General features: G+C 40.8%; 2 protein-coding genes across 4 annotated transcripts; one reads left to right on the forward strand and one right to left on the reverse strand.

The window, feature by feature from the left end:
* Positions 1-168: 168 nt before the first annotated feature.
* dlgap5 (discs, large (Drosophila) homolog-associated protein 5) lies at positions 169-6,734 on the forward strand. Of its 3 annotated transcripts, none has more exons than XM_086303094.1 (19): positions 169-328; positions 1,222-1,469; positions 1,554-1,735; positions 1,915-1,989; positions 2,104-2,143; positions 2,242-2,319; positions 2,441-2,530; positions 2,645-2,725; positions 2,846-2,883; positions 2,977-3,227; positions 3,477-3,638; positions 3,730-3,818; positions 3,966-4,126; positions 4,216-4,317; positions 4,486-4,738; positions 4,826-5,403; positions 5,540-5,705; positions 5,869-5,912; positions 6,059-6,732. In XM_086303094.1, exons 2-19 carry the CDS (start codon positions 1,232-1,234, stop codon positions 6,167-6,169), a joined length of 2,739 nt encoding a protein of 912 aa, XP_086159220.1. In that variant the 5' UTR covers positions 169-328; positions 1,222-1,231; the 3' UTR covers positions 6,170-6,732. The 3 variants fall into 3 exon arrangements, with proteins under 3 accessions (XP_086159220.1, XP_086159222.1, XP_086159221.1); XM_086303095.1 differs by lacking the exon at positions 169-328 and adding an exon at positions 437-597 and having other exon boundaries at positions 6,059-6,734; XM_086303096.1 differs by lacking the exon at positions 5,869-5,912.
* Positions 6,025-11,960, reverse strand: rsph10b (radial spoke head 10 homolog B). The gene is given in 17 exon segments (XM_086303098.1): positions 6,025-6,655; positions 7,115-7,190; positions 7,614-7,751; positions 7,847-7,951; positions 8,497-8,636; positions 8,965-9,044; positions 9,215-9,323; positions 9,413-9,602; positions 9,674-9,789; positions 9,884-9,980; positions 10,106-10,282; positions 10,382-10,502; positions 10,579-10,664; positions 10,739-10,912; positions 11,134-11,202; positions 11,363-11,438; positions 11,692-11,960. Coding segments are annotated over 17 exon segments (2,070 nt in total). The 5' UTR covers positions 11,841-11,960; the 3' UTR covers positions 6,025-6,488.
* Positions 11,961-12,528: the final 568 nt, after the last annotated feature.

The raw sequence follows: 12,528 nt of genomic DNA on the forward strand, positions 1-12,528 counted from the left end.
TTTGACCTTTAAAAAAAAAAAAAAAGAATTTATTCCAAGCAAACGTTTTTATACAATTTTTTTCTCCACTTTTCTGGACTAATTTCAGCACACAATGGAAAGTTGTTACAACAGCAACAAAATAATCAGAAGAAGAAGAAAAGAAACTAACCAATCAGGGCTCACGTACGACTTGCAGCCAATCAGCGTAAACTTGGACAAATTTTAAAAACTCACCCGCCATGATTGTTATGTTTCTGCACTGAGCGTGTACGTTGCGCTGTCAGGTTTTAGTAAGTAGACAAAAAAGAAAAGAAAAATATTGTACCTCTTTGGAAAAAGAAAAAAGGTAAGTTGGGTTTTTAATCATAAAAGTTGTTCACTTAGATATATTTGTTAACGGAACGTTGAACTCTGCGCGAGTCCTTCTGTCAACAGTCGCGGTGGAGTGGGTTACAAAACTAGCATTGGTTGAATAATTAGCTCGTGTTCCTGGTTCGCCTTTGAAAGTATCTATTTCTACTCACTACACTTTTTAGTAGCAGTAGAACAAAACACTGTGCTGGCTCACGTTTATTTTCTCCAATTTTTGCCTTATTATATTTTGCTTTTACTCAGGTATGTAGTTGGTGTAAGGTTCACGTCTCCTTCAAATCATACTTTAATCCAGTAACACTGACGTTGACATTTGTTTGCAGAGAAACCACCAAGGAAAAAATTAAGCCATCGCGACGCCATTCCTGTCGTTGTTTTAACGCAATTGTTTGAATTTCCGGAGAATAAGAAAAGCGGGAGGGGAAAAAACACAGCGTCAATATTTTTGATCTGTTGGTTGTTGCGTCTGCAAGCTTGTAGCTAAACAGGCCAAAATGAAGCCGTTTTTGCCGTGTTACCATTTATAGTGCCTAGCCTATACCACATACTAAGAAGTGTTTTTTTGTTTTTGTTTTTTTTTTCCCCTGACAGCTCTTGCTCAGTACATTGTCCATGTTTTGGGAATTATTTTTGTGTGGTTTTAAAATTGCCACCACATGAATAATGACACTAATACGTTTAAAAACTGCCTAATTTCTATTCTTATAGCTGATTACAACACAAAAAACGAAAAAATTTTGCCATTCAGTTTTTGATCCCTCTCGTTTTTATCTAATATGACAAATGTCTCCTAATGTCTGTAATATCTATTGCATGCAATCTGCAGTACCTTTCAAAACATTATGTTTCCCTTCTTGAAAAATCCAGATACCTGATTATGGAGTCACGATTTGCTCACCTGCGGCAGCGGGACACCAGTGTGTCGATGCTTAGGGTAAAAATGTCTCGGAGAAGGTCTCATTCCCAGAAGGAGAATCGAGAACGTACTGTGAACACCCGGAGGCAGCTGGATAAACTCCCAGAGCTGGAAATGTCCTCCCTGAATGCCTCTATTGCAGTGGCCAATATGTCAACCATACAAGAGAAGACGAAAAACAATGAAAAACCTGCTAAAGGTATGGCTTCACAGTTTAAAAAAAAAAATGGACTGCTCTAGCTCTAGCTGATTTGTGCCCTTTCCCATGCTTGTTACTCCACAGCAAAAGCAGTGGAAGATAGGCTGAAACAGCTCGAGCGCTGGAAGGAGCGGAAGGCTCTTGAGAAGGAGAAAGAGAAGAGGGAAAGGGAACGTAAAGGGGTGTTTAAGATTGGTCTGTATCATCCAACGGGAACCATTACCTCACTACCTGCTGTCCCAGATGCCTCAGCAAAAATCCAAGAGGTAAGAGGGGACTTATCAAAAAACACTTTAGGTAACTTATTATAAAACAAGTCTGTGAATCACATTACTTCCCTATCTTTTTGTTGGTTCTTTCATAACTGTGATGACCACATGATATCAGAGGATATTCTTTTTGGTCTCAGTGGAATTTATTTATTTATTTTTGGTTATGTTTTCAGAAAAAGGCGAACACGGCTCCATCCCAAAGTATTAGAGTCACTCGTTCAATGAAACAGCAGCAGCAAGGGGAGAAGGTACTGTTTTCTTCCACGCATGCACCATTGTTTTCACAAGTTTCGTATTTAACTATTTAAAACAAAAAACTAATACTTTGTTCATTTGTTTTTCTATTGCCTCAATTTCTGCAGCCTCTGAAGATACAAGATCCAAATACTGGACTGAAGAAGGGTAAATTAACTGAATGCCCCTTAACTGAATTTTTATTTTTTTAAATGCAGCTTTTGATTAGAAGCAGTTTTAGTAATGACCTTCTTCTCTTTCTGTAGGACAACCTGCTGTGGAAAGATCAACAAGGACCCGGCTAGCTTCTGCCAAGCCTGCATCAACTACGACCAAGACCAAAGGTACAAATAATTAAAAAAAAAACTGCCCTTGAAACCAGCCATTGAGCTTTGTTTGTTTTGCAGTACTGCAATCCTGTGTTTAGCTCTTAATTTGTGTCTGTATTATCCCATTCTACCATAGAAGCACCTGCCGTACGAGCTTTGTCAACCAGATCTGCCAACAGACCTCCAGTTCCTGTGGTAAAAGGCAAACCTAAGGACAAGACTGCAGGTATTGTCTGGTTTGGAAGCTCATTTCATATCGAAACTGGGAAGGGAAGTTAAGAAATGGCGTTGAGGGATTAAAACAAATGGATATTTGTTTGTGTTTAATGTCTCTCACCAGTGTCCGATGCAAGAACCACAAGGAGCCGAGCAAATCTTAATCCTGTGGCTCCCCTGTCTGGTGCACAAAGGAACTGTAAAGGTATCATGAACCATAAAACCAAAACAAAATTTGTTCCAAATGTGTCTGCCTCACTTTACATTGTGAACAGTTGTTGGAATTTCTCTCACCATTTTTGTTGTCCTTCTTTATGAAACACAGAAGCAGTCAATGACACTATCCATCATGCTGTCTCAGAGGTGAGCAGTTCAGTGACACACACGACAAACTAAACTTGTGAAACTTTTAAGTAACTTGGAGTTTAATTGCTTTGCTGCTCCTGTCGTGTGCAGGAACCTGAGCTGACAGTGCCTGAGATGCAGGACATTGAGAAAAGACCTAGTCCTCCCAGCCCGACACCATGTGCTGAGGAAGAAGACATGGTGGTGGATCAATCTCCAGCCAAGCCTGTTTCTGCTGATCTCGTCCCATCGACATCCTCATTTGCTCCAGAAGGTTTTCTCTTCCAGGCTCCGACTGGCTTGTCATCCTTCAAGTTTGAGCCTCTCACACCTCGTTCAGCAGACTCCTTCCTTACACCAAGGTCTGCTTCTTTTTTCCGTTTCATCCGCTCAAATTTTCCTTTTGCTAAATATGTACTGAAACACTGATGTTGGCCACAGTATTGCAAAACACCAATTAATAGATGTGTTTACTGCTGTTGTTACTCAGCATTACTGTGACGAGTCAGGCAGTAGTATCTTTTCTTTTTTCTTTTGGGCCCTTTTTAAAGAAAATATGTAGGCTTTAGAATTTCAGTCAATCTAAAAGCAGTGCTGTTCTTTCCATCCAGCTCCAGCTTCAACCTTCCACCAGCCCCCGTATTCAGTGATGAGCAGAGCGAATCGTGTCCACCTAAATCTCCTCTGCGCTCTCCTCCTCATACCTCTCCCACGGTTGCCCCTCCAAGTCCAGGTGGATCAGTGGAAACCAAGCACGACGTACCATATTTCAGGTACTTTTCATATTGTTTAGTCTTTCAAAAAAGAACGCCTTTTTTTTTTTTTTCTTTTTCTTTTAAAAACATTTTCTTTTAAATGCTTCAGATCAGAAATGGCCAATGAGACAGAGAGACTGATGAGCTTGTCTCTCCACTGGGAGTCTAAAGTGGAGGATGAGTCCATCCCAGAAGAAAGTGAGTTTATCTTCTACACCAATTGATTATTAAAACCTTGAATATTTAATTTTGGTTCTGTAGATAGTGGTTGTTTTTCATATGAGGAAAATGGTGGATTTCTCTGACTAATAGTAATTTTGTTATCTTCTTTCTCATCGTGTTCAGTGAGAGATCGCATGCGCACAGCTGTTGGCCAAGCACGGCTGTTGATGAAAGAACGCTTCAACCAATTCAGCGGTCTGGTGGACGACTGTGAGCTAGGCCGAGGGGAGAAGATCACCACCTGCACTGACCTGCAGGGGTTCTGGGACATGGTTTATTACCAGGTGATGCCTCGAGAGGTGCAACACACACATTAACACGCAAACAAGGAGAAGTGACCTAACATCTGTTTTGCACTCTTTCCGCATTCCAGGTCGAGGATGTCAACAAGAAGTTTGACGCTCTGAAAGAAGCGGAGGAGCGAGGCTGGGTGGAGGAGCACAAGCCTCCACCACGACAGAAGAAAGTAGTTAAGGTAAAGATTCCTAATTTAAGCTTTGGTTCAATAACACTGCTTTACTTTTGTCAACACACAGCTGTGCCATCATAAAACTAATTGAGTTTTATGGTTGCTGTTTCTGTAGTCATTTGCATATGAAGGCCTCCGTGTTTAAGAAAACAGCTTGTCCCGTCTTTTTCACAGAAACAGCTAGCAGCATCTGCCAAGCCTGCAGGAACTAATGCAGCAGCTAAGGCTCGTCTGGCTGCCGCAAAAGCAGCCATGAAAGCCAAAAAGCAGGCAGCTGAGGCAGAGAAGGCAGCCGGTGCTGCTAACACTGAAGACTGTCTCGTCTTGAGCTCTCAGAATCCACACCCACAAGCAGGGGCTCAAAGGCAGGACACAGTGGTCTTTGATGGAGGCTTCTTCCAGGTGGAGAGCCCAGCTAAACAATCAGGTGACTTGCATGCCAAAAGTTTGGACTTTGGATGACTCTGGATTTGGTCTAATCATATTGCACATGTTGGGTTTTTTCTTTGTTCAGTTAGGAGATCCAGCCATTTAAATGCTGCTGTGCTGCCTGGGGTCTCTCCCTGCTCCACATATCTCTCACCTAGAAGGGTCACCCGGCGCTCCCTTGCGTTGGCTCAGACACCTGTTCAACATGTTCACGCACCCGCACACCTCCGCCTCACTCTCAGACAAACCCCAGAACCAAAGTCTCAGTGCGGCACTCCTCAGGCGACCCAGAGCAGAAGGGACATCGTGAACATCTCAATGGATTTCTCACCTGTCAAGGAAGTGATTTCAGATGACACCCAACCTGACGGATGCCCTGCACAAGTGTCAGAAAAAGTCTTCACAGACATTCCCTCTGTTCCACAACTCCTTCCAGCAATCCTCGAGCCAGCCGAGGATGTAACTGTTGATAACCCTGTCAGTCCAGCAGTTCCAGGCGCTCCGTGCAAACAACCTGCCGTGCCCCCAGCTCCTGAGCCCTCATCAGCCCCGAGCTTTACACTGTCGCCCTGTGCAACTCCTAGCCAACCTTCCGTCTCTTCATCTGCTGTGCAGGGCCTAGTGGAGACTCTGTGTCACACACCAGACAGCACAGTCGTTGAGGTAAAATAAATTTCCCTCTCAATTCTGTTTTGTGCTTCAGAACAAATTTTTTTTTTTTTTTTTTTTTTTTTTTTTTTTTTTGGGGGGGGGTGTTTTCTAGCCATGTAATGAATATATTATTCTCTCGTAATTTTAGGAAATTTCTGGACTGGATTTTGAGAGATACCTCCAGCCCTCAGACAGATGCAGCCTGTCACCAAGGGACACAGTTGCGACAGAGACACTGTCACCCATGGCAGTGGATGTAGCGATGGAGAGTCCTAGAGGACAAGCTACGAACTTTCTTACTGAGAAAGAGTCTGGTAAGACTAATGTTTTATAACTTGGCAACACTAACTAATGAAAGAGATTTTTATGTTGAAGTGTTGTTGTTTTTTTTGGGGGGGGGGGGTTTGTCACCACATTTTTAAAAACTACACATTTTCACCATTTTATTCATTCTTTTGCTCACTTCTGTCACGACAGCACTGCCAGTGGTGTCTTCGGTGTTAACTCGTCACTCACGACAGGTCAAAGTTTTTCCACTTTTCTTCTAAACACTAGGGTTTTATGGAGTGGTTAAGTAGATAGATCGATCCTAATGTTTTGTCCAAAATTGTCTTTGTGATTTTTCTCTTTGGATTTTTTTTTTTTTTTTTCCCCTTTTATTCTTTAGGTACAGACAGCAGAGTCTGCCTTGCTTCTCTTCACCCCAGACCTGAAGGACAAGATACGCCAGTCAGTCTGTCCGAGTGACCTCATGGTCTTCACCCCTCCTAATATTTAGTAAAGAGACTGAAGAAAGTAAAGAAGTGTTTATTTTTGACTTGTTTTAGCAACTTTTTACACTTTTTAATATTAAAAAAAAAAAAAAAGATTTTTGACGTTCTTAGATGAGTAGAAAAGTTTTCTCACGCAAAGTTCTAATTAAAGTTTTGGTTACAACCAATAAAGTGTGTGAGGTCATTGTATTAATATTTTCACTTCATAATGCTCTAAACTGAACCAACAAAACTAAGGACATGATAGCTCCATGTTGTTCTGACAGCATTATTTGGCTTTTGTTTCATCTTATCTAGAGCAACCTGAGATTCTGGGTGGTGCTTTTATTCCATTATGTTTCTTGTGACCAGCTGGTAATAGTCAGAGGCTGGGAAGAAAAAGTGGTTGAAGAATTCATCGACAGTCTTCATCTTAAGTTCCAATTTGCAGTCTTTAGTGTTGTTTTCTGCTGGTCTGCACATGATTTCACCTTCAGGATCGTCTGTGTACTCTAAAGGAAATAAACATGTTAGGCATTTTAGTTCTGACACAATCATTCTGAGAATTTGAAAGTACAAACCAGTTTTAAATATGTGATTTGTGAAGTGTGTATTTACTGTGCATGTCTAGCTTACATTGAATACAATAAATGTCCCTTCATTTTCTGAACCATTCTTATGTAAAACTTTGGGTCTATGAAATTTTGAATCTGTAATGATGACAGTAGGATAACATCAAGGGAAAAGAATTTAAGCCTTTTTAGGTGGTCAGTCTGCAAAACATTTAAGCATTTTCAAGGCGAAGTTATGGACTCGGTTTACATCCCAGTCACCACTGAAATGAAAGGTTATTGGTTTAAGTTCTTCAAAAAAACCCTGCCCAGGCAAGATAAGACCTGCTTCTAGAAGGCCTGAAGTCCTATATATATATACACACACAGGCATGCATACACTGAAACTATAAACCAAACCTGCAGGCTCGGGTATCTCGTTGGCTTCCGTCTTGACATCCCACTGACTTCCATCCTGAGCACTGGAAATCCCAGTCTGCAATAAAGATGGGATTTTATCTTATTAAATATTTTAGCAAAGTTACTGCCAGTTTTGTGGCATATTCCAGAATCACCCTTCACAGATGCAGCCCCAGTCATCTTTTTGTGCATATAGTGTTGGTTGTTTTGTCAACCAATACTGGCCTGTATCGGCTAGTAAAACTGCCAGAAGGAAAAATGAGTAACACTGAAAGTAAATGAATAGGGGAAAAAATACAGGAGCTTGTTAATTTTGAAATATATAATTATGTCACAGCTTGCAAAAATATGTTTGGTCCTTAATATGTTTGAACAACTACATATTTTACATGTGACATGACATTACAAGGTTAGCAGATACAGAGATTATGAAAGCGTTGAGACAGGATCTGACCAACTGGAAGGGGCTGTTTTTTGTCTGTATCATCTCTTCACTGACCTCCACCTCAGGCGAATCCTTCCTGGTTTCAGTGTTGGACCCAAAAACCCGATGGTCCTCCTTCAGTGTTTCAGAAACCTGCTCACATGTAACTTCTGCGCAGCCCAGAAGCACCTCAAAAAACTCAAGGAACGTAATCTGCAATGGAAAGAACAGAACAACAGCTCTCATGATTCAAAAAGAGTAATATTGTACCAAAAAACAGCTGAATGAGTTTACTGATGTAAACAGACCTCCAGATCAACACTGGCAGAAAGGTTGTCGGGGTTGTGGCTTTCTGTATTGATGATCTCCAATAACCTCCTTGTGGTCAGCTTATGGTCCAACAAATGGAAATCCTGCAAGTGGTTACAACATGAGGTTTTAACTTTGATTAATTGTTTTTGTGATAAATAGGCATGTCATTCATCCTATCTGCTGTTGTTGTTGATAAAGACATTTAAATCAGATTTGTTTGACCATAAATCCACTTTAATTTTTTTAAAGTATTGTATTAATGTCAAATCTGGGACATAAAACTTTCATTCAGTTTTATTTATATAGTGCCAAATTACAACAACAGTTGTTTCTGTGTGCTTTATAATATAAGGGAAAGACGATGCAATAATACAGGGTTAACCCAAACAATCAGATAACTTCTAACAACAAGCACTTGGTTATAGTGGGAAGGAAAAATTCCCATTTAACAGGAAGGAAGAAACCTCCAACAGAACCAGGAGGAAGAGCCACCTGCCGTGACCAGCTGGGAGTGAAGGGAAAGAGGGAATAGAGCAGCAGTAATCATTTAATACTGAGAAGCTTTTAGTTTGCACTGATGAAACAGGCAGCAAAAATGTAATGTACTATTTATACAAGCAAAGAAAAGTGTTACAGTTTGTTGCACCTTGAACATCCACAGCAGGTGATGGCAGGTCATGGTCTGTTCATCCCTGGTGGCTGTGCAGAAAAGCTGAAAGACTTCCCAGCACCTCTTCATATAGTTCATAGCCACCACTCCAACGTCTGGCTGCCTAAACAGAAAGCCTGGACAGACGCAACTATTGTTAATGAACAGTTAGTACTACATACTATAGAGTTAAGCAAGAGTGTTAAACACTACAACATCAGGATTCTACAGGAGTATCAAAACCTGTGAAGAAACCCAATTGAGGAACCAACAAACTACTAAACCAAAACATTAGTAGTAACTGAACTTTTCTTTCACCGATTTGCTCTTTTAGTTCTGATTACAGTGTCGTTTGCTGTTACCTAGCAGTACCGCTGATGAACGGATTGTCTCTGAAGTTCACCAGCTAGTGAAATACAATTTAAATGAATCACATACAATTGGGTCTGTAGCATGTGTAAGCACCTTTTACATTCTTAGCATTTGGAAGGATGTCATCTGTCATCAGTTTGGAAAAACAGGCAGCCAGAAGGTGCTTTGGTGACCTGTAAATAGAGAAAAAAATGAATTATTACAGATAACTGATCATGATTAATCCCGATTAAACAAAGTTTTCTTGAGTATAAACAAACTGATTTTATTAAGTTTATTAAGGGACACCCCAGGCAGTTTCATTGTGATATCTTCTGATAAAGATAGGAACAGGTTCCCTTACACCATGTCTTTACTGTGGATGTGGTGGGCCACAATGACAAGATAGCTGATGAGCTTGCGAAGCAGCACAGGCGTGAAAGGCGAGTGTATCTCTGCTGGATCAACATCCTCTGAAACACACAGAGTGAAAGCGGTTAAAATAACCTATAAATACTCTCAGAGGATCATTCAGTGTCTGCTGTGGAGCAGTCCCTTTCACCTCTGATAAGACGGTCTATCTGTGTCAGAGTTATGCCGTGATGATGAATGTTACAGTCTTTGAGCAGGCGCCAGAACTGAAGACGGGACAGCAGGAGGGTGTTCACCGGGGAGTGGGCATAACCAAGCCTGCTGTAGAAACTACAAATTGACCTCAGCTCTCTTTCTTGCCTCAGCACCACAAACTCCACCTGTTACACATGATACACGGTTTCAGGGTGGGAACACGGCTGTAAATGAGGACGCTGGGCTGAGGACTGACCTGTTTGCGCTCTGTGTCACGTTTTCTTTCCGGGATCATGTCCAGGAGACAGTCAATGTTCAGAGCCATGTCTGGTCCCAGTAAAGATGAGTTACTATGTGACAGTGGGAACGCACCTATGACAAATTTCAGAAGGATTTCAAGACTGCAGGATTGCTTATTTCCTCCTTTACTATTTTGAACATACTCTTGAATACTGTTGCTCCTTACCGAGAGGAGCACTATGTGCTCTCAGGTTGGGTGTGATAATTTGGTCATCCACAAAGTGTCCCTCGAATGCACGCCCGTCACTCAGTGTGAATTTTCCCTAACAAAGGTGACATTTTTCTGAATTTTACAATCAGAGTTGATTCATTCTGCACTTTTAATACATCAATAAGAAAGCATACTGTGGATTTCTCTAAACTTTTTCCAGCTGACAGTGAAACACACCTGCCCGTGCTTTTTATTGTTCTTCCATTCTCCTTCATAGATCGCACCACCAGCGTAGTAAAAGGTTCCCCATCCATGCCTCTGACCCTGAGCAAATTCCCCTGTGTATCGATTGCTCTGGGAATACTGAGATCCATCTTTTCGTCTTAAATTCCAGACATGTGTGCCTTGGCCATGCTGCCGCAGGAGCAACCAAAACATAAATCTGATTCAAGAATGAATTTTTTTTAAGCTTTATAACTTCATATATAATTAAACTAGGGTTTTCTTTCATACCTGCACTCCATCCTGCCATGCCCCAACATACTTCTGTCCCAGATTCAGCCACCGCATCGTGCCCTTTCCATGCCTCTGGTTGGTCTTCCACTCACCAGAGTAAGTGTTCCCAGAAGGGTAGCTATCAGGAACAGATGTTATTGCAGGGTAATTCAAATACAACACCAGATGAGGAGATATATTCACCTGATGCATACCATCTCAGTCCACATCCTTCTCTGTTGTTCCTCACCCAATCTCCTTTGTACCAAGAGTTTTTTTCCTCGTTATAATACGCCGTACCCTAGCACAAACGAGACCAATTAAAAAGAGACAACCAAATTCCTAAAAAATGACAAAATCAATGGTAAATCATACCTTTCCATGTCTCTTGCCCTGATGCCACTGCCCGCTGTAAAACAAGCTGTTTTGGGTACATTTGTAGGTTCCTGTCCCATGTGGTATACCGTTGTAAACCTCCCCCTTATAGGTGCTGCCATCTGCCCATGTATAAGTGCCCTGGCCCATGGGAATATTGTGTACAAACTCTCCCTATTAGATAAATTCAATTCAGTATTTTGCCTGCATTCCTTTATCAAAGACTTTGCCTCCACATTATGTTTCATTACACCTTACTGACCTGTATTTTTATGAGTGTGTATATAAAGGATGGCTGTTTTTAGAAATGTTACATATACATTGACTTTTCAAAAACCCTGCTTAAGAAAGGATACTGTACAGTTAGTTTTTAATGCATAATTTCTGTATGCTACCTCATATTTTAGTCCAGCTGCCCGTGTGAATGTGCCGAATCCATCCATAAGTCCTTTGGAAAACATGCCCTTCACAAAAATACAATTCAAACATACATTTTTGTTATTTGTTTGATGCATTTTTTTTGGAAGGATATAAACACATTTCAAAATATATTATAATAAATCCTTAATTGATTTATGAAATTCGGTCATTATTTGTATTTGAAATTCATTTGTAAAGCTGTACCTTGTACACATGGCCTCCTTCAAAATAAGCTACACCTTGTCCATGAAACTGCCCTTCACAGGTTTCCCCTTCATATCTGTCAGAAAGACACCAAACCTCACACCCTGAGTAACTTATAGAATCAGAATCAGAATCAGAAACTTTATTGTCATTGTCATGAGAACAACGAAATTAAGAATGGTCCCCGATCATTGCATCATCCCTATCCAAACATAGCATCGATCGGTAGAACACTGAGCTGCTGCAACTACGTGCGCCGCCATCCTGAAAGCTTATACGTTCTCTAAAAACAATTATTCACATAACTAACGTCGTGAATAACAATGTACCTCTGTTCAGTTAAGATAACAAGTGGGGGAAGTTCATAGTTGCCTTCGTCCTCGGGCTGCTCGTCACTGTCAGGATGATTCTGGAGCTTGATTTGGCTCATCGTCATCGACTTTTAAGATCGTCTACCCTCCTCCGTTTTGGATGTCATACCCAACTGTTATTGTTTTCCCTTTTTATTATTATTTTTCCCAATCAAACATTTTCCTTAGCCTCTTTTCTATTTCTCATCTTGTCTCAAGTACTGCACAAGCTGGGAATAGGAACTTAACCATGGCAACGGACGCTTACAACTACGGAAGCCTGAAAGAAAGCCTTCATTTGAGTTTGCTAGGCTAATCCTTGGTCACACCCTGACCTGGTGGGCTTTGAATGCGCAACTGATCTAGTATTTACGATAACCTTAATAAAAGGCATTTTGTGAGCGCAAATAAGTAAATAATAAAACATATTTTCCAGATACAGCAGTCGGACACTTTCAAGCGTCATTAAACACTCATTATGGATTTCAAAGTAATGGAAAATACATTATTTCCATTGTTAAATTACTTCTGCTAATCTTAAATCGGCATTTGCTACTGGAAATTTAGATAGTCTGATGTGTATAACGTTTACAAATCCAGTGGCTGATAAAACGATCCCAAATCTTGTGGTCCTAAAGTGACGATATTTACAGATCGTTTGCTTTTCTGCATTTGCCTTCAGTAATTTTACCACTCAGGTGTGAATCTAGGTTGACCTCACTCCAGTAGCAGACCCATTCAGTCAACACAACACAATGCAAACCTGTAAATAAATGATTTAAAGTAACAGAGACAGAATACATATATTTTTCCAGT

This window comes from Aulonocara sp. 'chitande type north' Nkhata Bay, linkage group LG8, assembly GCF_057382095.1.
Source record: "Aulonocara sp. 'chitande type north' Nkhata Bay isolate Kocher_YH1m ecotype deep benthic linkage group LG8, A_spYH_male_GT1.1, whole genome shotgun sequence".
Classification (NCBI taxonomy): Eukaryota; Metazoa; Chordata; class Actinopteri; order Cichliformes; family Cichlidae; genus Aulonocara; species Aulonocara sp. 'chitande type north' Nkhata Bay.